Source organism: Gymnoscopelus microlampas (assembly GCF_963454915.1).
Source record: "Gymnoscopelus microlampas genome assembly, chromosome: 2".
Classification (NCBI taxonomy): domain Eukaryota; kingdom Metazoa; phylum Chordata; class Actinopteri; order Myctophiformes; family Myctophidae; genus Gymnoscopelus; species Gymnoscopelus microlampas.
The window spans coordinates 50900421-50927704 of record NC_139939.1 but is presented as its reverse complement, the minus strand read 5'-3'; the positions used below and the strand labels follow the sequence as shown (position 1 = coordinate 50927704).

At 40.5% G+C, this 27284-nt stretch overlaps 1 protein-coding gene across 1 annotated transcript in view; it reads left to right on the top strand.

Annotated features, from left to right (window-relative positions):
* Positions 1-1572: 1572 nt before the first annotated feature.
* Positions 1573-27284, top strand: part of LOC311055643 (testis-expressed protein 2-like) — a 45177-nt gene continuing 19465 nt past the window's right edge. The window contains 5 exon segments of the mRNA XM_084071895.1: positions 1573-1888; positions 4842-4940; positions 22550-24146; positions 26401-26601; positions 27257-27280. Of these exon segments, the coding sequence (XP_083928021.1) occupies positions 22575-24146; positions 26401-26601; positions 27257-27280 (1797 nt within the window). The 5' untranslated portion in view covers positions 1573-1888; positions 4842-4940; positions 22550-22574.

Below are 27284 nucleotides of genomic sequence, written 5' to 3'. Positions count from 1 at the left end.
GCAAATAAATACAAATGATTTATTGTTGATAAGAATGAGGAAATGGTTACAGAATACAATCAAAGTTATCTGCTTACAACCCCTGCATTGAGCAAACCCACAAGGTGTTAAAAGGGGCTGTGATGCTCCACTGTTGTATTGGATAATGCTGTGTTGCTGTGGGTTCTTGCTTACACTGATTTCAATGGGAGATATGAACAACACCAATAGACACACTAATGCTTAATTTATACTTGGTTTCAGGACACCGGCACACAACCATGTATATATAGATCAGTCTTCTGCTAAATCCAATCACACTTGAGTTTAAGATATAATGTATAATTAAAATGATACATCTTCTCAATTTAAATATCATGGCTGACTATACTATATTATGTCCATTTAGATGAACATACTGGACTGCTTGTCCACAAATGCTATGTTATTTAGATAGCCTTTAGACAGATGCTAGGCTGGATGTTTATCTGGTATAGTTACTTTGCAGTTGTTTCTGAATTCATAATTTCATAATTATTGGAGTTTTAAATGTAACAGTACACTTGGGTTAGAGATAGAGGTGAGCAGAGAGCATAAGCTGTTGGTCACTGCCAATTAGAGCAACACTTACCATAACTTTACACTAGATGGCGACATGTTCATTGCCATGCAGGTCTTAGAACATGAATGCATTTAGACTAAATAAAAATAATAAACATGTATTAGCTAATATGAGAGAGAGAGAGAGAGAGAGAGAGAGAGAGAGAGAGAGAGAGAGAGAGAGAGAGAGAGAGAGAGAGAGAGAGAGAGAGAGAGAGAGAGAGAGAGAGAGAGAGAGAGAGAGAGAGAGATCAATGGAGCAATCGCTCCACCATTAAAATATATATATAGCATTCAGCATTGCATCCCAGTCACCAGAATACAATTTTGGCATTGTATGTTTCTGGAAATCACTGATGCATTAAATATTTCTGTTTCTGGACCATGTGTATTATAATGGATGTAGCCTCATCACTGGTGTGGCGACTGAGCTCAACAGTGAGTTTTCATTAAATCCCATTCATATTGACCATCATAACCATTAAAGGATTTAACATGAACTGTGACTGTGAGAGAAAACAATTCTGGGGCCATTTTACTACTCTGACTTTTGTGTGACCCTGACCCAGACGAGTTTTCAAGTGAGCACCTTTAACTTGTGGTCAAAGTGAAGTGCAAGTTCACACCACTGGAAAGCCATAACACAAGTTGGACCATCCAACTTATTTTATGGCTTTCCAGACCAGTGGTGTGAACTTGAACTTCAATTTGATAAAACTTTTTTTTTTAAATAAGAGCCTTAACTCTTCTTTTCCTCACTGGCAAAATCTGCTGTGGCCAAAAGTAGTTTTAGTTCTCCTTCAAATAGTTTATATCCTCACATACCCAGAGCTGAGTTATGACACTAGCGTCGACTACCATTGTAAGAATGGAATGCGGAAGTGTGCTCTGTCTATCTCTATGAGATAGTTCCAATGTTTGGAACTGTAGCCCATAGCATCGAAGCGTGACGTTGCTCTCTCTCTTCTACACTCTGATCTGCCCTATATAGGCCTACTAAACAATCCCAGACGTGCTAAAGCAATCGTCATTCGTCAAGCCTTTTCCATCCACTTATCCCATTTTTCCGCCTTCGATTGCTCTAGCCTTGGGAGAGAGCGAGACTCCGCTGTGTTTTTTTTTTTGTATGGTTTTTCTTTTCTTTTTTTTCATTCAGGAACTGAAGTGAGTCCAGAGAGAGAATCACACTAACACTCAGCTTAAAGACAACTCTAACTGTCAACAACAGGCTGAGAAATACAACGATCCTGGTTGTTTACATGTTGTTCTGTAAGGAGAGACAACACATCTACTCGATAAGGACACGACGGTAAGATTCATGATCCTGATTCCTGCTCCGTTTAGAAGTTTACTTTTCCCACTTTTCTATGTTGTTGACGTTCTTCTTTTCGTGTACGTACTGTACTGTAACGAGTTGGATAGATAATAAAGTGTCTGTGATGGAAGAAGTATGAATATGTCACTGGTAAATATGTTTTTCTTCAGTAAAAGTATCAATACTGCAATGTAGATACTCTGTTACAAGTAGAAGTGTACTTTTTCTTGAACATGCACTTGAGTAAAAAGTACACAAGTATTGGCATCAAATTGTACTTAAAGTACCAAAAGTAAAAGTACTTATTATATAGAAAGTCCCATTTCGGGTTTCAAAATGTTTTAAAAATATTTTGAAAATAGCAGATCTACAAGCTCATAATGCATCGTGAGCTTGTAGATCTGCTATTTGCAAATTGCTGAAGTAAAACAAATAGGGTCTAGTTGGTTAATGTATGTTTTGTCTTAATAATCAAAATCTGCAAAGTAACTAGTAACTAAAGCTGTCAAATAATTGTAGTGGAGTAAAAAGTACAATATTTACATCTGAGATGTAGTGGAGTAGAGGTATTATCTCAAAATTGTACTCCGTACTTGAGTACATTTTACTTACTTTCCACCACTGAAAGTATAGCTCTACTACAGTACAAGTTGCAGGTTTTAGTTGAGTCCAGTAATCACACTCAGCTTATACCATTGGTTCTCTAAGTGGGGTCCGGGGACCCCCAGGGGTCCTTGAGGGAGTTCCAGGGGGTCCCCAGCTAAATGATAGATTAGGCACCAAATGGACCATTATGGGTCTGTAACTCTGAGAGTGTATAAATGGAACCAAATGGACCCGGTAGGGTCCATTTGGTTCCATTTATACACTCTCAGAGTTACATTAACATAGATATTACAATGTAAATTGGGGTCCAAGGGATAGAAATGCCATTAAATGGGGGTCCGTAGCCCTAATGCATGTCAAAGTGAGGGTCCTTGAAATTAAAATGGTTGAGAATCACTGCTAGAGCTGTAACACATCTTCTCTTATGGGGGGTCCCTGGCATATCTTTTCAACTGGGGGTCCGCGGGCTGATAAGTATCAATTTAGGGGTCCTTGACATGAAAAAGTTTGAGAACCACTGGCTTATACAACTGACTGTCAACAGGCTGAGAACCACGTTGCTGTTTACATTAGTGTTGTTGTTGTTCTGTAGGAACATCTACTCTGACATGGTAAGATTCATTAGTGTTGGAAAGTAACTAAGCACATTTACTCAAGTACATTTTTGAGGATTTTTTTTAACTTTACTGGAGTATTTCCCATTTTCAATACTTTTACTTCTACTCCACTACACCTCAGAGGCAAATATTGTACTTTTACTCCACTACAATTTTTTTTTTTTTTTTAAATAATTTTTATCCCACGATTTTGTAACCCACATTTTTTCACCCAGTGCCAATTGCCTATGTAATCCTGGGCACTACCTACCCTCTGCCAGCCTAGGGAGAGCCCAATCTGAAGCTCATGCCTCCTTCAATGCATGAGGAGCAAGCAGGCCGCTTCTTATCACCCGACAGGGGGGAGTTTCCCTGGTTGGACATACCGCGTGGAAGGAACACGTTATTCCAACCAGTTCCCTTCTCCTCCATCAGGCGCCCCGGCTGACCAGGGGGAGGCAGTATAGTGACCAGGATTACTACATGTTTTTTGTGAGGGTATTAACTACCCTAGGAGACACGGGGAGAACATGCAAACTCCACACAGAGTAGGCCCTTTCACCAACCCCACCTAGGGTATGGGCGCCGATGACGTGGAGGAGAGAACAATTATTTGACAGCGTTAGTGACCAGTTACTTTGCAACCACTTCAGCCCTATATATTTCGACCATTTTTAAAATAGCAGATCTACAAGCTCGCGTTGTGAGCTTGTAGATCTGCTATTTTCAAAAGATTTTTTAATACATTTTGAACTTGTGAAATGGGACATTCTGCATAGTGAGTAGTACTTTCTAATTTTGGTACTTTAAGTACATTTTGATACCAATACTTTTGTACTTAGTAAAGTAAAGTATATTTTGAATTCTGGACTTTTACTTCTAACAGAGTACTTGCAGTATTGATACTTGTACTTAAGCAAAACATTTGAGGACTTTTTCCACCACTAAGATTCATTCCTGCTGAAGTTTAGCTTAGTTTCCACTTTGCTTTTTCATTGACGTTCTTTATCGTGTACGAGTTGGATTGGATAGATAAATAAAGTAGCTCTACTCTAGTACAGTGGTGGAAGAAGTACTCAGATATTTTACTTTAGTAAAAAAGTAGCAATACCACAGTGTAGAAATACTCTGTTACAAGTAAAAGGCCTGAATGTTGTCAAAATATTGACAACATCACTGTTATTTATTGTTATAACAACAACGCCATAAACTATTGCACATTTAATTCAAATCTTCCATGACATGTTTTTATGTAGGTTAATGCTGCATTACATACATATCATGAAATGTATGTAATATCACAGCCATCCTAGGGATAATGTTGCCTGGTTAATGACTAATTTAAAGGAATAGTTCACCCCCAAAATGACTTTTTCTATCGATTAGTCACCCCATGGAGACTTGAATTCATGGATATTTTTTAGTTTTTGCATTCCTAAGCCAATAATTTGATGACTGGCAGCGGTTCCGGTAGGAGACACAAAGAGTCTCCTTTGTGTCTCCTACCGGAACCGCTCCCTACCGGTCCGCTGGTCATCAAATTATTGGCTTAGGAATGTGACAAAAATCAAAAAATGTCCATGAATTCAAGTCTCCATGGGGTGACTAATCGATAGAAAAAAAGTAATATTTTGGGTGAACTATCCCTTTAATTCACAGCTAATAAAGGATGATGACATGGCAGAGTATTTGTCTGTGTGTTTGGTATGTATCTGAATGGCCGTTTGCGTCTATGTTTTTATTAGCATCCCCAGAGTACGACAGTCGACATGTGAGACGGTGCGGTACGCTGGCGAAGGCAGATGCAATTCCCAGGATGGATTGAATGGCCTTGAGAATACGAGGTAAGCACTTTTGCCAGTACATTTGAACTGATTATCGACCTGTTCCCTGTCTGTTGATACAAATGACTCGGGTGAGGAGATGACACACACACAATCTCACACACACACACACACACACACACACACACTATTGCAAAACTTGATGAGGGCAAAGAAGGGAGAGAGATAAAGTGAAAGATAAAGGTCCAATTGCTCAAATAAAAGTCTTCCCATAAAGTCTGTCAACCCACCATTGTGTTAATATATACCGTATTTAATGTGTGTGTGTGTGTGTGTGTGTGTGTGTGTGTTAGACCAGGGGTCTTCAACAGGGGGTCCGGGACCCCTAGGGGGTCCTCAGAGTTACTACAGGGGGTCCGCCAAATCTTTATGTGATATGATTTTTCTTTTTACCTTAACCACTTGAAACCTAGCATCCCTTTTCTGAGGAGAACTTTAGCCAAGCGTTGTGGGCTTGTATATCGGCTATTTTTGGCAAAGAGGTATAGGTGTAGAGGGAAAAAAAGAGCAGACCAAGTAAACAAAAAAAGTTGAATCTGAAACACAATTTTATACAATATAGAGGGGGTCCCTGCTTCATCTCTCTCTCAGCTAGGGGGTCCTTGGCCTGAAAACGTTGAAGACCCCTGTGTTAGACTAAAGAAGATCTTAGTTTTGTTTTCTTGTCGACAGTAGACCTGAGTCCTTGTCAGAAGGCTCAGGCTGTCCTCTCTGTAAACATCCTGGGCTGACTGCTCAGTGTGTTGAGTTCAAGGCTGTGAGGGACGTAGTAGTCTTTTTGGTAGACTGAGGCTATCCCCCGAAGTCTGGGTGTTGCTTGTCAAGCGGAAAAAAGTTGTTTTACAGGTTTATTTGAACAAATTGACCTCGAGGTATATTCAGCATGTCAGCATTATATGTAATTAAGTTGTCATACACGTTCTAGTTGTCTCTTTATTATCATTAGTGTCATTGTATATTCAATGCATGTATTGAAGCTCCCAGTAACGTATGTGAGCAGAGTGGGTTGTCCTGTCTGTGTCTTACTCGAGATCATTTATCAACATACCAAGTACACTTAACGATTTAGGCGTTTAGCAGACGCTTTTATCCAGTGCAACTAACACTAAGTGTTAGGTTGGAGTAAACATCATGTACTGTGGTCAACCAGCAAGAGGTCGGATAACGAGAGTGCTAAGCAAACAGGTACTGTATATGCTGCAAAGTAACTAGGGTAGTAGGTACACATCAAACCTAGCATCTGTCTAAATAACCTACTATATAAATAACACACTTTGCATCTATATGTACAAGCAAAGTAGCAAACCCTATACATCTGAATAACATGGCTAGAATCTGTCTATTACATGCCAACGTATTTACCTTTGGGTTATGCATTCTTCAACCCCATTGCCATGCTGCCTTTCAAAAAATGGAGGTTAACAATTAACATTGCATTACTCTTTGACTTTTATGTGTGAAATATGTTTTCACATATATGTTTTCACATATACTAGAAGTAATTTGACTTGGTGCATTTCAGTGAACAGCAACAAATGTATATATAAAATATTTGCATGGGTAATAATATGGGATACAACTTTAGAAGCTATCTAAGTTATGATAGGGCAGAAATATGAATATGATTGGATACATATTGCAGTTATTTGCATCATGTATATAGATTAGAAATAAAGATGAAAAACTAGAAGCAATATAGGGCATAATTATGACTGAATAAAGGTTATGCACTTCATATTATTTTCAAAGATAATAGTAGCAGCATAATTAGCTGGTTAGCTACTGTAGTTCAGGAAGTACTTATTTATTTAAATTTTTAGTAATGACCTCCTCCTGGAAACTGAATAGGATAAGTGAATGATTTACAGTTCATGGCACATCCATTTTTAGATTTGCATAGAACATGAGTCATTTCACCGGGCCTTTTGCGTAATGCTGTGATAATAAGCTCTTCCCAAATGCCCAAACGCTATATTTATCATCCTTATTTCAGTATTGGAAAATGTTTGGCAATTGCACAGTCAAGGTAGTCAAGGTAGAATCATCCAAAGGATGGATCATGGACAATCAAGCATGTGAATATTTCTAAATAGGCTTAAATGTAGTTTTTTTTCTTTTTAGTTTTCCTGAGTCTCTGGTATTTTAGGTAAAAACTAGGCCTTTTTTACTGTTGCTTTTTTCTCTTCTGTTTGTACCCTTTTAGTAATGTTTATATGTGAGACTCATCATAGAACCACAGACTATACTACTGTAGCTCATGGTGTAGGAATGGCTGTAATCCAATAAGAGAAAGCTGTACAGGTTGTTCTCACTGATCAAGTTTTAACAACGGCAGTGGAATTCCCTGATCCTTATTCTATTTGTAACTAACACCTTTGTTTTTTGCCTCTCAAGTTAAACGTTGGCTAAATGGCTTGGTGGACAAAGTAAACTCTGGTATTTTAGGTAAAAACTAGGCCTTTTTTACTGTTGCTTTTTTCTCTTCTGTTTGTACCCTTTTAGTAATGTTTATATGTGCCCTTTTTGTATTGTTGTTTGTTTCTGTATGGGGACTACGGATGGAAAATAGCATTCTTTCTAAATCTGGCGTATTTTACATTGCATTGTCTGTGTGGAGTTCATTAATCCCTCCCAAATACACATATAAAAAACGTATTAGGGAAAATAATTTCAAAAGATTGAAAATATGCTCAAACGGTTATTTTGACAAGATATGTCAAAATAAAAATAAGTCTATCTTCAGAATTATCACATTGGAGTGACATAGGCTTAAAGGGGGTGTAATTTGTATATATATAGATGGAGGCAAACCTGTGATGTCAAACATCTGCCACGTTGATATTTTACCCTGCATAGTAGTGAGGTCAGGTGTCAGACTATGAATGAAACGGGAAGAGAGTAAGTGAAAATGGATGCAAACACCTACAGTGTGTGAGTCTCAGTAAGCTTTGGGGAGCAGGTGCACAGGTAAGGGAAATGTCACACTTTTGCATCAGTGAGTACAGCTGAGGGTTGTATCAAAATTATTTAGTGAGAAATCCAGTTTCTGCCGTTTCCGCACATCATGTCAAAAATAGCAGATTTCAGTGCTACATACAGTGGTAACATCCCTTACCATTCGGTTTCATTTGTACACTGTTTTGAGAGTTTAATTAATGCTAAGGATTTTACTGTGTATGGTGATTGGTAACCACATGAAACCACCTGTGGTTTCATGTGGCTACAGCTCTCCGTTGGTGTTCAGTAAGTTGAAAAGTCTAACGAGGATAGAGTTGAATGCAGAATACATGAGCAGACAAAATGCCTTGCTGCCAATCTTGTGTTTGCAATGCAGTAAAGGTGTCAAATAGTACTTTTCTTTTCATCTGTAAAAAAAAGAGAAAAGAAAAAATGCTAGACACGTTGTGAATTCAGTAGAAAAAAACTGTTGTTTTGTGCTCAGAGATTAGGAACACGTGGTCAGTATCGTGCCCCGGAAAAGATTTAGTCTACACCCTTGATGACTGTACACCTGTTTTATAGCCATGACTCACTTCTTGGTTGTCCAACCTATTTTTATATGACTATGAATGGATTTGCTATTTTGACCCAAGTTAGGTTTTTTTTCTAACCTGATAGTCAGACCAATAAATTGTCAAGCACATATACATGAGTATTTGGTCTGATTGCATTTCTTACTTAAGAGTGAAGTGGCCTCTGAAATGAATCATATGATTGTCTAGGATAATCCCAGTGTACCCCAAGGCATTATTTACCTTGTTTTAATTGGGAGAAAGGGGCTACTTCATGCTCACATTGCCACAGCAATGACACATTTGTTTGCCCTGAGAGGTTCTCCTTTCACATCTGAAAAGTGAATGAGGTGAGAAATGTAGAAGTCAGCCTATTCCAGTTCCTGTTCTGTAAAAGACAGTATTGTATGCTCTGTTAAATGCTGCTATCATTATTCTCCTGTCATGTTACTGCAAACTGGCAGGAGGCTTAAGCTTAATAGTGCTAATGTTCAGTGTTTTCAGAGGTATGTGTGATCATTCCAGAAGGCCATCTTGGGGTGTGTCTTTGTGGATTTCTGGCATTAGAACTCACATTACAGCTATGATGATGACGATAAATAACCATTGCCTTGGGAGACATTATGTCCATAAGTCAGTTACAAGTTTCTTCACTTCTTTAAATTGCCACATTACTACTATCATCAATTTAGAGCAGTAGTTCCCAAACAGTGTGCAGAGACACGTCATGGTGTGCTGTGAGACAAGCCCAGGTATACCTTGGGATTTTGTGACAACCTCACATTTTTATTACAATATATACAAGTGTAAAAAAGTTTCTATTTTTCAGTTCTTTTTGCACAAAAATGTTGAAAACCACTGATTTAGAGCATCTAGTATACTTCTTAATCCTTTCAGAAGACATTAGTGTTCATGCAAACTGGTGCGCTCTGCACCCTCTTTAAAACCGTGAAAGCAGCTGTGTCATTTTAGATTTTAGTGTTGGCTATTAAAAAATATCAGACATACAAGCTCACAGCGCGTTACTTTTTGCCACGCTGCATGCAAGCTTGTACATCTGCTATTTTTGAACATGTTTTACCCCTGAAGTGGTGACCATTACTGAGACATCAGGAGAATATGTCAAACTGCCAGTCACCCCCGCTTACTGGCCTTTTTCAGTTACCGTGTCCTTTAATTTCTCGGTGAAGTCACCAACTCACCATTCATCATAGCAACACCACCGTCATAATTATCACCTGTTTACAGAGGAAAGAGACGAAAGGCAAGAGGGAGGGTGGATAAATATAGCCGGATGGCAAGAGGGAAGAAGGTGTATAAATATAGCCTGTCTACAAAAATCAGTCTGTTACTTTTGTTTACTTTGTCCACCAAGCCATTTAGCCAACGTTTAACTTGAGAGGCAAAAAAAAAAGGTTTTTGTTACAAATAGAATAAGGATCAGGGAATTCCACTGCCGTTGTTAAAACTTGATCAGTGAGAACAACCTGTACAGCTTTCTCTTATTGGATTACAGCCATTCATTCCTACACCATGAGCTACAGTAGTATAGTCTGTGGTTCTATGATGATGCATCTCTGCCCGTTTCATTCTCATATACCTGTAAATCTCACATTCTTCACTCTCTCACACACACACACACACACACACACACACACACACACACACACACACACACACACACACACACACACACACACACACAGTTCACAATGTTGTCAGTTGTTATTAAAAATATGTCTCAGTAGTGTCAGCTGAGTGATTTCTGCGAGGTACAGCATTAAATTCTTGCCATATAGAATTCCATAATATGGAAGGTTCAAGGTTCCAGCCGTCTTCTACTACTCATCCCACCACCACCACCTAGTTATCTCCTCAACAATGTGTTGTGTCCCATGGGTTGCCTTGGAAGTCTGCTGTTGTGGAACTGCATTGAGTGTCAAGAAAATCTAATTATTCCAGACGGATAAGGCAGCCAGTCAAAAGATGTGTTGTCACCCAAGTGGGAAAGAAGTCTCTGTAGGATACACAGTAGCCTGTTCACTGTTGTTGTGACAGCAGTGACGTCTGTGCATCTACTGGACTACTGTACCTGTTTCACTGTGTAGTTTGGGCCTTTTTGTATGTTTTTGTTTTACTGTAATGCATTGAACTTGTAAACGTAATGGGGGATTCATTTGAAGAAAGTGGATCTGGCCATATAGATTGTAGCAGGCCAACCAATAAAGGCATAGTATATTTAATAATATAATATCACACATGTACCAAGGTCCTTGTCACATTGTTCGAAACAGGATTATAACCCCCCCCCAAAAAACTCAATTTTAACCATGTTATATTAATTGGTGACTGATATTGTCCTCCTATTGCATGAGGGGCCGTGTTTAAAAAAATAAAAAGGTAATTGAATAACACAGCCCCCTCACGCATAAGAATGACAAAATCAGTCACCAGAACCAAGGACGCGTGTTTTCAATTAATCTAAAAGGGTTCAAATGGAGTTTAAAGTTACAATGACTTTATATAGGAAGCGGGCGTGCCTGATAAAACGAATATCAAATATCTAAATACTGAATCAAGCAACTTAAAAATTGTCTGGGGTTCACACAGAAGAGAGAGTAGATGTTAAAATGACCCCAAACACGTTTGAAAGTGAAATATCCCTTTAGGGTGCGGTCACACCAAACTTTGATTCTGCCTATGCGGGCGGATTCTGCCAATGCTTTTCAATGGGAACGGAGCTTTTTTTTTTGCGGAAATCCGCGAACAACCCACTCCTTTCCCATTGAAAAGCATTGCCAGAATCTGCCGCATAGGCAGAATCAAAGTTTGGTGTGACCACACCCTAAAGGCCTGCAGAATGCCGACTCCAGCTTGGCTTTGCATTCAGATGTTGGCACGAAAGGTTTTTTATGCTGGTGGTTTGGGAAGTTCAAGACGCGTTAAGTGGTATCCATGCTTTGTCAATTATAGGGCTATTACTGTAGGCCTCCTGCCCAGTGTGGTAATTAGCTCAAATCATGTCAGGTCAATCTGGACACAGTGTTGCTGTGTACTGCATCCTATTGTTACAAGGTCAGTGGTGTGGAAATAACATATCAAAGGCAAAGGTCAAATATTTACACGGTTGACCCTTCATAAATGATTGCGTGCTGTTGGAAGGAGATCCAGAGTAAACCTCAGTAAAGTACTTACAAATTAATTACCTTCATAAGAAAGTGCTTCAAAACTCTTAACAATTAAGTAAACCCTACAATCATAACTAGGTTATATCACAGTAGACCTGATTGTCTGTCAGCCTTCTACTTAAAATCACCTCTTACTGTATATTCAGCGACACGAACACTGTGTGTGTGAACTCAATTCTTCATTGTTCTGTCAGCTACTGCCCCAAATTACAGGAAAACGTGGTGTGACTTTCTTCTAACAAAGGTTGGTTGTATTCTATCAAGACTAAATGTAGGCTACCATGACATAAACATATGTTTTAACTTAAGTAAACTGAAATGAAAGCTTACGATTTTTTTTCTTCTTCACTAAAAGCAGAGAAACAATATTTCAGTGATGAATGTGCCCACCTAGATCAATCCATATATTGACCATGCAAGGAAAACTATTTTATTATGTACAGCATTGTAGTATTCTGTATCATATACTGTAGGAGTATTTGATTTGGAGCCCAATTGATCAAGCAGATTTGGGGCTCATAATATTCCTCTCAAGCCCTATTCCAAAAAATTAATAATGATATCATTATTGTTTTGATTGAATACTTTATGTCAGAAATGTAAACAGCACGAGGTACAGTCATTCAGTCAGTCAGACAGACAGACATTAGGCTAAAAGGATAACACAAAAAAGTCCTGGGGAGTGGGACTTGTTTCCATTGTGGTCCTAGGCATTCAATTCATCAACACTTGGCTCACCGAGGTTCGGTGGTTGTAACTAGAGCTCGAGCTGTGCTACAGCTTTGTCACAGCTTCAGCCATGTAACTCATTCAAATATAATGAGGTCTTGTTGAGGAACTTAAGCAGTTAAGTGAGGAATGCATTATTTAGCATGAGCCACGTCAGGGTTACTGAACTGATTTGGATCAAAAGGTGCTTAGCCTTACAGAAAGTGCATTCATAAACACAAGCTTTCTATCGAGTGTTTTGAAAATAGTTACGGAGGAAGAAGAGGATGTATTGTGTGTTTGATTGTTTACACTTACAGTATATCACTCTGGGTTGTCAACAGCTAGGGTCCTCCCTCTTTCCCTTCTCTCTCTGTCTCTCTCTCTCTGTCTCTCTCTCTCTCTCTCTCTCTCTCTCTCTCTCTCTCTCTCTCTCTCTCTCTCTCTCTCTCTCTCTCTCTCTCTCTCTCTCTCTCTCTCTCTATGTCTCTCTGACACACACACACACACACACACACACACACACACACACACACACACACACATATACAGGAATTAAATGATTGTAACATTACTGTTTATGTTACCATGGTAGCTGTCTGAAATCAGGGGCTGTTTTTCTCCAAATTTGACAAACTAACAACCCATCAGAGGGGTCATAAAGGACTAAAATGGTCACAGATTTCTCAATTATTCATTGAGACTGGGAAATGCCATCATCTCACTTTATTTATGGTCCTTTTTGTATCAGCGAAGATGGTATTTTTGCATTCATCAATATTTTATTTTTTTATTTAATTTTTTAGGTATTCAGTTTAGCATTTTCCAACTGTTGATGATGATGACGCAACATGATTTAATTACATTTTGGTACTTTTAAACAACTAGATTTTCAGGCCGTTAGACACTGCTGTAACGCTGCTGTAGTGCCCCATACAGTGGGTGCGTTCGGAAATTGCGCACCGGAGCGCACTCGCCTATTAGTTTATATTGGCCAGTGCGCTCAGTGCTATATTTCCGAACACACCCAGTATGTGTGCAATTTATGTTTCTTGGTGTGACTATTCGCATGGCCGACCCCTGAACAGTGTTTGTGTCAAGTTTGGTGTGGATCGGAGCAATGGTGCGCCTCGCAAGTCGACCCACCCTTAATTGTAATAAAGGAGGATAGTGGTTAAGTCTGGTTGTGTTAGTTTTATAGATCAGGATACCTATATTTTATATAGAGAATGATAACTTCATATAATATTACAAATATTTTTTTCTGAGTGAAACTTCAGATGTGGAGATGAAGATGTCTTGGCAGAGTGTTGATTCATTGTTTACCCTTCAGTTTTTCCTTTTTTTTTACACTGGCTTGATGTGTAAGGCACGCACGCACGCACGGGTGCGCGTGTGCGCACACACACACACACACACACACACACACACACATATTCTCATTCTAGACACTGGTGCCAAGAATCACACCTTCTCTTCTGATGAAATTACTTGAACCAACACAGACGACAATGTGTGACTGTTAAGTACATGGGTCTGTGTGTGTGTGAACACACACAGATTTGGGACTGTAGTCATACGTTTTGGCGCCAGTGGTATTTAACCTGTTTAAAACATAAAATCATTGATTAAAATAGGCTTTTTTTCCCAAGACGTGTTAAGTGGCATCCATGCTTTGTCAATTATAGGCCTATTACATATTTAATTAAAGAGTCTTTGCCAAAACAACTAAGCTGACATTCTTATCAAAACAATAATGGATACAGTGGACCAATTCCACCAGAAATTGACGACAGTAAATATCTACCTATGAGTCTGAGTCTGTTTTTCTATCTTTCTATCTATCTATACACAGTATGTACCTATCTAACTATATCTGGGGTGTAACAGTACACAAGAATTTCGCTTTAATTTGTTTTTGTTTATTTTGGTACAGTAAGGGGAACATAAAATGTAAATATGTATATGTACTGTATACACACCTCTTTTGCTTTAATGCATATTGCAGATACCTGTATGTAGGTCAGTTTAGAGAAACAGGAAGCCAAGTAAAGAGAAAGAGCAGAGATATGCGAGATGCAGGTCGGATATGACCCTGGTCCTCGTGCTCACTAGGACTAAAATATGATCTGCACTAACTGGCTGAGCCACCATGCATCCCAGTCCATAGTTTTGTTGATTGGAATCTCCGATCTAGAAGCTCACAACAGATTCTCTACCATAAACATGTGTTGTGTTCAACAATCATAATCATTGTTTCAAAACCATACAATTAAGAATATATTTATTTCAAAGGGGGGGGGGGGTTATGTCAAGATAATGCTACAGGCAACAGGCACACCTCCAATGTTGCGCTATAAATTTGAACTCCACGCAATAGCCTAATAAGTCTTACCATCTGATCTTTTGAAGGATGGGCTACAGTATGGATGGAATCTAGCCATCTGTCCATATCCGTTCCCCATTCCAACGCGGGACAGGATATGTTGTTAATTCAAAGGACAGATGTCTCCTCAGTAATCCTCAGAAGTTGTCAAGGTGGTAATGTAAATGTAAATGTAACAGCAATTAAGTGTTAAACAAACAAAAGTGACTTAACTTGAGCAATATAAGGCTCTGACCTGAGACATGATGGTTTCATTGATGGCCTAACCACATTTGTTTTCAGTTTACATAGGTTATCTCGTTTCCCTGGCAAAGAGCTTTCTCGCTTTGCTTGCTCCACCAGTTTTACTGCATACTTGAGAAATGGTTTCTGTTCTTTTGTTTTTCTGCTGTCTTTGCCCCACATGAAACAGTTCAGTTCAGTTCAGTTTATTTCCAGCTCTTTTGTACAACAGAAAGATACATATATACAAGTGCATTTATGCAAATTTGAAATCATAATCACAAGAAAAAAGGAGGTCCAAGGCACAAGTTCGTGTACATGAAGTGTCCAAGAAGCTGGAAAAGGGGACAGGGAGAAACATAATGCTTATCTAGCCCTTCCCCTGGCTCAGTGCATATGTTAAACAGAATGTGGTCATTGCAAGTGTGCTGCTGCTGTTGTCTGTCAGACAGACGACCAAGAGAAGCATTGCATTATCTTCCTAATTAAGTTATCCTTACGGTACGTTTTAACAGCGGGCAACTCTGGGCGACGTCGTCCAAAAATATAATGAAAGTCTATGAGAACGGGCGATCGGGCGAAGTGGGCGGGGGGGCGATGAAAGATGGATTTCCTTTATCTTTTTGGGCGATATCGCCCGGCATCGCCGAGAGTTGCCCGCTGTTAAAACGCAGGGTTAGTCAGTGACTGAAATTAACTCATATACTAATATGACTCCCAAACAGCCTGTTGCGTTAGAGGTAGCTGTGGAGCCCTGGCTGGGAATAGCTGTTATACTCAGGCATAAAAATGTACTGGATTCTAATACACAGTATAATACACTCGGTGTCAGGGGTAAAAGAAACATGTTGTATTGATTGATTGACGTTTTGATTAACATCTTTATTCACAAAGATGCATATACATTAACATATATTTGTGCATATCTGTAAAACACAAAAGTAGTGAGTGTAAATGTGTGCTATATGTTGGGGGGGGGGCTATATAAAATATATAACAAATACATCCATACAATCTCCAATGTACTAGACAACTACACGACATGGGTCCTGTATGCGGAACCTGTTACGACTCAACTATGGTTATGATTACTGTGGGTCCAGCTGCTATTCAGCCAACTCTTTATGGAGGACTTACTACGATAACAATAGAGCCAATTGAATATCACTTTCGATATATTTTTCGATACACAGGCCCAGATGTTGTCCACTCTCTGGACAATATGCTGATGGCCGTTCCTCTTCCAGCTCAGACGCAATAGGCTCTGTGCATAACTGTAGTCCTGTTCCAGTTTCTTTTCCCATAGCTTCATTTGATTGGCTCGACAGCAGATTTGAACTCAAACAGGTATGCCACCTGCTGGAAACACGGGACTACTGTTATGCACAGAGCCTATAAACGGAAAGGAATTTTATTATCCAAATGCAGCTATTCAAATGACCAGACAACAGCAAACACTGGCTTTCCATTATATTCCTCATAATATGTTTTAGGATTATTTTCTTTAACCCATTAAGACCTGGAACTGTGTCATTTTTAGATTTGAGCTAAAAAGCATTATTTTACACTTTGGGCTATTCAAAAATAGCAGATATACAAGCTCATAGCGCGGCACCGAGTGCCGCGCTATGAGCTTGTAGATCTGCTATTTTTGAAAAATCGTGAAAATGTGTGCAAATCTTTGAATATATATATTTTTAAGGCGAACATTTTTAACTCAAATCTTTGCTTCTGGCGGGCCCCTGGAACAAAATATTTTGATGGGGGTCCGCAGCCAAATACATATCATTGTGGGGGTCCTTGACATGAAAAAGATTGAGCACCACTGATATAGAAATATTCGTTTTTCAGAATACTGTTGAGATTCAGGAGACATGTAGAATCGGCTTCAGGTTAATAAATAGATTTTGTGAATATTTTATTATTTAAAATCACATACTGTCACGTTGCTCTGGCCTGTGTAAAGGTCTTTATCTCAAACCCCCTTCTCTAGACTTATTGGAAGCAGAAGTGTGAGACATTTGAGATGCTCTGACTCTGAGTGGGCTGGTAGGTATGTGTTGTGTTGTCACACTGGCAGGCAGAAGTAGCCAGGGTGACTTGCAAAAAGTACTCTTTTTGGGTGGTTAATAAGCTAGCAAATAAGGAAGCCTGTTCTACTGACTCCAGTTGAGGGGTTGTTGTGTCATAGAATGCAGGGATGCTCTTATAGCTTCCTGTTCATACGCACAGTATGTACATCAGTAGTTTTACACAATACAAAATGTTTGAGGCTTTACACAAATGAACGTTTAAGCTTTTCCTCGACCATGGTAAACGTCAGATTTGATTGTTGAAGATGTGATGGGTTGGCAGTGGTGTTCCATAGATCGGCTCTACCATTGGAGGTATTTTTTCCATAACAGCTTGGTTTATTATGATTCAGAGATATTCCCAAGTGACCCATGAAAAGAGCAGTGGGCTGATGCTTTGTGTTTGTGTGCTCATGAACCAAACGCTCAAGTGAAGTATGGAAGCATTAACTCTGGTACCCCCCCACCCCCAAAACACATCATTTTACATGTACTGTACATTTACGCTCAAAGGACTGCAAAAGCAATTTCGACCAAATTGACATTCAGTTGAAAATACTTATCTTTTTTTTTCACCTCCGTCATAATTATCTATTTAGACACAGCGAACTAGCAATATCTACAGTAGGTAGCACGACCATAAGATATGATGCCCTAGTCTGAAATATTGGCTGAATTTGGATAAACTGAAGTGAAGGCTAAGCCTCTCCAAACAATTCCTCTTGAGAATAGAAGAAAAGTGCAGCATTCATGAAACAAACATGAAGTGAAATGGGAATGCAATTACTATATTTGTAGCTTTGGCTAGTGTCTTCATGATCAGTCTGTATTATTTGCCTGCCAGAGATAAACAAACACGTCTCCCCAACAGCATGCCACCTTAAATGAGGTCATTCAGTTCTGGTGGAAATATTTGTTGATTAGTAGCCATAGGTTGTTGACATGACAACCAGATACCAGATTCTTCTAGAGAATGCACATTCTGCTTGCTTAGGCAGGATGGCATGGAAATGCACAATTTTTAGGGATGGGGTAAATAATTGAGTCATGAATCTCAATTAGTTTTCTTTGTCAATTATGATATTGTCATAACATCTCCATAACGCAATTATATGGTCATATTTCATAATAACTCCATAATCAATATTCTGTCTGCGACTTGTTTTTTTTATCATGTTCAAAGTGGGTAGAAGAATACTACAGCAACACATTCAACACTTGCTTTTCTGGTGTTGAGTATGTGACTGGGGTATAAGTGAAACTATGTAGGGATCTAGATGGGGGTAAACTAAAACAATAAATACATTTTACTTATGATAATACTGTAGAATATCTTTGACTGTATGATTCAGCAATTTTTCATAGTCCAGACTTTATAACTAAATGAAAATGTTGTTCAATATTAAATCAGAATCCGTATTTCTTGACAGAATAGCGATACATATAAAATCGGCACCATAAGAATTGATATCGTACCAGGAGGTCCAGAATAAAATTGTAAAGTAAGGCCTAACTTTACAACCGAGACATCACTGGTTAAAAGTGCTAAACAGAGTGACTATAGTATCGAGCTTTGGTTCAGATTCAGAGATGTGTATTGGTGTTGTGGTCAAAAGTCAGTAGTTCTTGGAATGAGGGAACACTGGGTCAGTGGGTTAGGTCAGTGTGCTTTCAAGCTATTCATTACCCATCGCATCACACGTGGTTCGCCTTCTGGCTTTCACAGTGTTTCTCTTATATTATAGTGCCCACATTATTGATTAGAATAGAGGTACACTGGCTTGGACCGCTGGTATAGCGGTCCAGGCACCTAGGCTCCAAAGTAGCCTCACTCCCCATCTCTCTCCCCATTTCCTGTCAGACTACTATCCTATCAATAAAGGCTTAAAAAGCCAAAACATGTATCTTAAAGAATAGAGATACACTGATATATATATTTTTTTAGGCTGATGCCAATATCAGATTATTTCCTTTCCATATCACTCAATACCAAATGTTTGCATAAATGCAGGTACACAATTGGTTGAACTTGCAGACAGGCATGTGAAACTACACTGGCATGTGTCTTTTTAAATAATTAAGTACGATATATATCGGTATATCTAGTCTACAATTGCTGTTTTGTTTTGTCACTGCTTAAGCATTAGGAAAGCATGTTTTTGCCCATTTATAGTTCTGTAGTTGCAATGAGATTAACCATGTATCACTTTGGAAAAGGTAACACAATGCAGACTTTAACCATGCATGACTCTGTTAAAGGTTACAAAATGCAGATTTGAAAATTAGGCTGTGAACCTACATTATTATTGAATACTTGACCGTCATACCACGCTTACACCCCTTGAAATCCAATAGCTTCCTCTGATGACTCAGACCAAAACTGTGACTGCCTGCTACTGTAACATCCCTTAATTACTTTAAATAACTAGAGTGTGTGTGTGTGTGTGTGTGTGTGTGTGTGTGTGTGTGTGTGTGTGTGTGTGTGTGTGTGTGTGTGTGTGTGTGTGTGTGTGTGTGTGTGCACGCTTGTGTTTTATAGCTCTATGAGTCTCCTCTCATTACCACAGAGTGTTGGATGCAGTGGGAGAGAGTTGTGAACATGTCCATAATGAGCTCATAACACAGGGGCTAATGAGGCTTGGTCGCTTCTGTAATTAGTGCCATCAGTGTCAATGGCGCCATTAGTTCATTCAACATTGGCCGTCGCCCAGTCTGCACATCAGCACAGAGATGGAGAGAGGACCTTTTAGGACAAACACATCTGACTTACTGTATCGATTCTACAGCTAGGGGAAAAAAATGTCTAGGCCTAATATGTGCTCTTTATAGATGCTATAATGCTATAATAAGGTCATCTTTCCAGCTTGCAGCCCACTAGAATGGAGTCATTGTGCTGCTGCTGACCCTGTGGGCTGTCCAGCCAGGGATGTAGGCGGCTGGCTGACTGCCCGATGGGGGCAACTAGCGCACTCGTGACCATGTGACAATGAGTGGTCAGGTCAGGCCTGTGTTTGGGTGAGCCAGCCTGGGCCTGATGCCACCTCAATTGTCAGGACAAGGCTGCCATTGCCAAATGTCTGTAAACAACCTATTATGATGAGTTCTATTGTCTTTCTCCTTCGGTTCCTTGCACAGGCAAACAGAAGGACAACAGTTTGATTACACTGTGTCTGTCTTCCTCAACAAAATAGTGAGAGAAATGTCCTCTCCGGACGAGATCTGTGTCCTCCATCCACAACCCACCAACCCAAAAAAGAAAAGACATTAATTAATTTGATTTTTGATTAAACGAATAATCAAGAAGCGCAGGTTAAAAAAATTAATCGAATAATCATGAAGCGCAGGTTAAAAAAAGTATTGTGTTTTATAATCAATTAAATTGATTAGTCTGATTAACCACTTAAGCCCTGTTTTATGCTTAGTCATGCAACTGTGTTGGCGGTCTCTGTGTGGCGTTGTGTGTATGTGTATACTGTAGTCTCGAAGTCCACCCAGCGGCTACAGATCCTATAGCCTGCTGGGACCGTAACCGCGACAACCGTGCAGGAACTCTGAGTCTCTGCTGCTTACAGTATGACAATGAGTTGACAAAAAGCTTACATTTGGGGGAAGTGAAAAACGGGCTTTGTCACTGTCTTCATATGCTAAATGCCTGTGGGCAAATTCAGATCAATTGCTAAACACACTGAGGAGAAAAATGGGGATTAGACAGAATGATGGACTGACGGATAGACAGAGGTTCCTTCATTTTATTGTAGGATTCCTAATCCTTTCCGTCATGAGAACATTGTTGTGCTGAAGTACACTGTTCAACCCTAGCAGCGAAAATCCATAACTCTCTTGACGTGTCTCTGCAGATATCATGCATTATAAATGTAGTAATCAAGTGGCGGTAGGGAGGCACTTAACAGGATAGAAATAGAGGAAAGATGGGTCTATTTTTAAGCAAAGCTGAGGTATGTTATTCATATACTGTATTATGTTGTCTAGCTGACAAGTGGGTGTGTGGTGTTCTTTTTCCAATCATGTCCTGGTAGAATCAAGTAAATTTACATATGGGAGTAGAGCATCCGTGTTACATTTGAGCATGTGCATTCTTTCACTCTTGTATGTGTGAAACAAAAAAACAACAACTTGAAAAGGCACAGGTCTGCAACAGGCCAGGTTGCCTACCCAGGGCCTGCACACTTTGGTCATAGCCACTTGGAATGGGAATTATTATATATTATTGAATGTTGTTACCTGGCCTTTATAGCCGATCTTGTGTGTTATGGACGGGTGCCCTAAGCCTGTGTTGTAATCCAAATGTAGATCTATTTTTGAAACACTGTGGTTAAGTGATAAAAAAAAAAAGCTGTTAAGACTGGTGGGGGAATTCACGCAATCTTGACATGTTTATAGGTCAAGGTTTGAATGCAAGTCACAGTCACAGGATCACTGTGTTTTATAGAGTAGGAGTGTTGCTGATATATCTCGAGTTCCTCACCAAATGCCATCCCTTTCTATTCTACGGCCAGTTTCAAGAGGCAGCTAGGATTCACACTTAGGCCTGTATAGCGTCTCGATCTGGTTTAATTCTTGAAGCTCCCACTCAAGGGAAGCAAAAGAAGCAGATGTGAGAGAAGGAGGTGAGATGAGGTGATGTTCACAGCAGGGGAACAACATGAGAGGAAAGAATATTGTACTGAAAAGAAAAGAAAGCTGGCAAGGTTTGGTTGATTAGATTTTTTTTGAATGCGTGTTTTTCTGCTGTGTGTGCGTGTGTGTGTGTGTGTGTGTGTGAGTAAACTGAGAGCCACGTGTTAAGTCAGTCAGCAGGAGGGGAGTGGGGAACGGTGGGAGGTGTAATAATCAGGTGTGTTTGCAGTGATTTACACTTATGGGCATGACGACACACTTTAGTTGGGATTTGTACTAATTTCCCAAACATAGCCGATCTACAAGCTCACAACACATTGTGCTGTGATGTGTGTGTGTATAGTGAGCTTGTAGATCTACTATTTCTGGTGTGCGACAGGTTGCGCAACTAAGTATAAATCAGGCAGTAATAGGACAGACCTGCTGGGTGAGCTGACAGCAAGCTGCGAGAGAGACACTCAGTGTGTCATTCTGTCAACACCTACACACACACACACACACACACACACACACGCATGCATGCATGCATGCACGCACGCACGCACGCGCGCACACACACACACACACACACACACACACACACACACACACACACACACATTTCCAAGGAATAGGAGACATGCTTGCGTGAGTCACATTCCAGGCAAGCAGTCATCACAGCTGAATGAACCGGTTGGAGGATGAATGTATTACAGGAAATAATGTGTGTATAATCTCCTACAGCATCTCTTCTCACTTTCTTCTGATGGATTGACACTATAGAAGTTATTTTGACATTAGGTTAGCATGATGTGAAACTGCAAAGCAAAGGTTGCTTTTCTATTTGATTGAGATCAGTGTCTAAATCCCATCTCCCTACTGTCTCCTCTCTCTCTCTCGACAGACTGTAACTCAGTGGGAACACTGCGATGACAACCCAGTATTCCAGCCATGCAGACAGAGCTCAGTCCACTGACCCACATCCACGGCTGCCTGCCGCTGCCCCTAAGCTCGAGGTCCAGCCACCGCTCTCCAGGAAGACCATCGCGATCCACTTCTCAGCTCTTGGGAAGGAGGAAGAGGAGGAGGAAGAAAAACTTTACGGGGCGCCCGTCTCCCTTGTCTGTCCTGATCAGGATGACTCGAGCATCGTCACGGCCTTAGAGGCAAGTGAGGAGATGTTCGAACTAGGGATTCCATCGGACTCTGTGGCCAAAATTGAAGTTGTTCCTGAATCGTCGTCTGCACTTTTTCCAGACCCAGATCATCAGGATGCCAATGCTCCCACGCAAAGCCCACCATTACTACCCACTGAACAGAGAGGCTCAAATTCCACCTCATCTCCGCCTAAATCTTTGAGCTTTCCCTCCAGTGACAACGCCTTCTTCAGCATGATGAGGTCTCTCTCCTCTGAGATTGAGCCTCGCGAGGGGCTCCCTCCTCCCGCCCCTCCAACGGTAAGGCACAGACAGCTTATGAAGAACCTAGTCAAATCCTTGTCCTCGGATACCTCACAGGAGTCCTCCTCTTCCTCCTCTTCGTCTTACCGTCTCACAGATTCCCGCCTCAACTTGCAACTCTTCAAGCAGTTCACCCAGTCGCGAACGCCAACCGTTGCCGTGTCGTCAGCTGGCGATTCTAAAACAGTGCCTTCGTCTCCGCAAACGTCGGTGGATAGTCGCTCCTTCTTCAAGGTCTCAGACGTCGAAGCTCGGATTGAAGACACCAAGCGCCGTCTCTCTGAGGCCATCTATGAACCCCTCCAGCTTCTGAGTAAGATGATGGACGAAAAGAGCGGCGGCAGCGGCGGCAGCGGCAGCATCTATCGGCCTAAGGCTCTCTCATCCAGTGCCACAGAACTCTCTAACATGGCTTGCCTGAACAACGGCCACATGGAGAGCAATAACAACAACTGTATCAAGGAGGAAGAGGGCAGCGACTGGGAGGTGGAAGGCCCTAACGGCGGCGCCTCCGGTCAGGTCGAATCACCTTGCCAAAACGTGGGTGACGCCAAGAGCCCCAACAAATCATGTCTAGGGTCCATGTCTTGGGACAAGTGCTCAATGTCTGCTCTAGCCAGGCAGGAGGATGAGGACTACTGCATCCTCTACAATGAGGACTTTGAGACGTGTTCAGACACAGACGGTGACAGAGTGGGTAGGAAAGACGTTACTGGGATGCAAAATCGAAGTAGAATGCCACCTAGGGGCGGCACTGAGCCATGCAGTGACGATGAATCCGAAAGTGAAGAGTCCGCACCCAGTGTTCCACGCTACACTCTTATCACCCTAACAGCATTAGTCTATTGCTGCTTCGTACTGCCATTGCCCAGTTACATTGGTGGAATGCTACTTGGGGTTGGACTGGGGTTCCTTTTAGCCATTGGTGTGGTGTGGCTGACAGGACCAAAGCCTTCTGGCCACAGTTTCAGACATTCCAGACGTCATACGGAGCTGTGGAACATGGCCCAGTTGGACATCAAGGAGCCAAACATCTTTAAGGTCACTAGGTCTTTTCCCCCTTTGAAAGTTTTTAAAATCCATTCTGTTGTGCACCTGTAGCCTAAAATGTTGGTTCATTAGAATATACAGTATATACAGTATGTATATACTGTGTGTGTGTGTGTGTGTGTGTGTGTGTGTGTGTGTGTGTGTGTGTGTGTGTGTGTGTGTGTGTGTGTGTGTGTGTGTGTGTGTGTGTGTTTTATGTTTTCAAAAGTATTACTACACAGTAAAGCAGACTTGACCCATTCCTTACAATATAGATAATAATAGTACATCAAATTTATATAGCGCTTTTAGTACCCAAAGTCGCTTTACAACAAAACAAAACTTTATTAGGAGAGAAATAGTTAAAAGGCAAAAAAATCTGCAAGGAAAAAAACATTTAACTAAGACTAAAAGGCAGAAAGGGAGAGAATTAGGCGGGGAAAGCGAGTCTGAAAAGGTGGGTTTTGAGGGAGGCTTTCAAGTGCCCATCATCATCATCATCAGTGACATCACAGTCACCGCCCTCTCATTTTGGCATCTGTGCAAAGGGTTATTGTAATGGCCAGTATAAAATGCCACAATGTGGCTAGTAAACTAAATGTAATTTCATGAAGAAAATCTATTAAGGACCATCAAATGTGATCATCCTTGCTTCTAGTTTGTCCCTGCATTGATCTGTCTGCATCGGTGTGGAAAAAAAGAAGAGAGTAGAGTCATGGTTGATTGCTCTGTCAGTATAAATGGCCAATAAATTACCTGAGGAAACCAGCCAGTCGGCTCATTTAGCCGCATTACTGCTCAAATGGTTTCTAGCCTCTGTGGGTTGTATTTTAGCAACAAAGCCTGTTTGCCTGTTCTTTGTCCACTGCTAATGCTCATCCTAAGGATTAGCCTGCCAGTGTGACCCCCAAGGCAGCCATTGCGCCATATAGTCTGGTCACCCCACAGTCCATGGCCGCCTTCCAAATGATGTCACCTTTGTATTGAACGCAAAGTCCACCATAATGGAATGAGTCCGATGTCTCATTTGACCCCTTGCACTACAGCTGGACAGATTGCTGGCTTAGTATTACTCTCAGACTACACAGTATTTGGACCTGATCTGGGCTCAGCATAAGAATAAGAATATACATATGACACTTCTGTCTATCTATCTGTTTCTCTATCTCTGTTTTATGACTTAACCATGTCCCATTTTTTCATACTCTTGCCGTCGGGTAGTTCTCTTGTTTCATCTTACCACAATAGTCAAACTGTCTCCATGCCTCTCTGAATTCTTTCAAAGATGCTGATAAATCTGTGTGAGAGCAGGGACGGGGATTGCTACTTTGACAGGGATTGCTACTGTTTGAAATTGACTGCCTATGACAGTATACAGGCTTGTTAACAAGTATGTGAAAAAGACCAAAAAAAGATAGAGAAGAAAAAAGGAGGGAAAATGGCATGTGCCAGTGCATATATTTATCGATTTTCTAATAAGAAATATATTTTTCAGGCCAAGCAGAAGCTGAGTTTGAGAAGAAAGCAGTGAATTGGCTAAGGGGGGATCCTTCTCAAACTCATCAAAACTCTCAAAGGAGAATAAAAAACAAACTCATTTGAGGAGATGTATGTTTATGGGTCACAGCATAGGGAGTCTGCCTGGTAGACAGAATAATGATGACGGGTGCCAAACAAACATTGATTGTTTGACTACTGGGTCCGTCCTATTAAAAATTCCTGAAAACCTTTCCTTACCAAAACTCCAATAAGGGTACAGTCACACTTTCATTCTGCCTATGCTGCCTATTGGAGTGGAGCGTTTTTTCTTTTTTTGGGCGGAAATCCGCGAATGGCAGCAAACTGCTCTGTTCCCATTGAAAAGCATTATTTGGCAGAAAAATTGGCAGAAGTCCGGTGTGACTGCACCCTAAAGCTGTCATCCAGTTTAATACGCTGTTGAAGGGTTTATGAAGAATTTTAAATTGAATTTAAAAAATGACATGTCAACCATTTTGAGTGAAGAATGTGCTTTACTCTTACAAAGTGAAACATCTGGCATTAAAAGGATGCACTGACTGGGTTACTAACTGAAGAGTAATTTTAAGTAATCTGCTTGTTATATTTATTGGATAGAATCCTCTGTATTTTGGAGATATTGACTGATACATCTCTGCGGGGTAATTTGTCATCACCCATATTGTATTATTGTATTTGAAGACAGTGTGAGGGAGCTTTTCTCACACGCCATCACCCATATTAAAATGTACCCCATCTCCCCCTGCAGGGCTGGATGAATGAGATTTCTAACTACGATCCGGAGATGTATCACGCCTCACTGACCCACTCCGTCTATGTCCGTCTGGAAGGATCTATCTTGCGTCTGTCCAAACCCAACCGTAACATTGCCCGCCGCGCCACCCACAACGAACCCAAGCCTGACGTCACCTACATCAGCCAAAAGATCTACGACCTTGTTGATAGCAAGGTATGTACATATGTGTTGGTGTTTGTGGTCGTTCGGAGTAATTTGTGATGTTCTCCATGCATGGAAATGTTACAGAAAATGATAGCAAAATGTTTCATGAGCATAGGATTGCTTTCAAGTGGTCTAGTTATCAACATCAAATTAATTATAACTAAAGTAGAAAATTACAACTGGTTGCAGAATTCACAACAACAATGATTTTCTAGAGCAGTGGTTCTCAACCTTTTCAGGCCGTGACCACCCAAAATAATCATACTTAACTGGGGACCTCCACCCTGATAGGCACTTGGAATTGTAGGAATTGTATTGGTATTACATTTAGTTTGACTCAGATCTACAAGCTAGATTCGCTTCAAAATGTTTGCCTCTTTCTTGTAATAATTGACAATTTGGTTACTTTTGATGCAGTAATGGTCTTTTTCTCTTCTTTCTTTCTTTTTTTTTTTTAGGTAATAAAGTTCTTAAAGTCCTTAAAATTGCCACTTCACTGTCATGTGGGGACCCCCAAAAAAATCATGTGGGGACCCCTCTGGGGGTCCCGACCTACAGGTTGAGAACACTGTTCTAGAGTAGCTGGTTAATGTGAGACCTGGTACATGCAAATGTTAGTTATTTTGCTGGTCAGTCATGACTTGTAAAAACTCTTTTCTCTCAGGTGTACCTGTTACCTCAAAGCCTGGCCA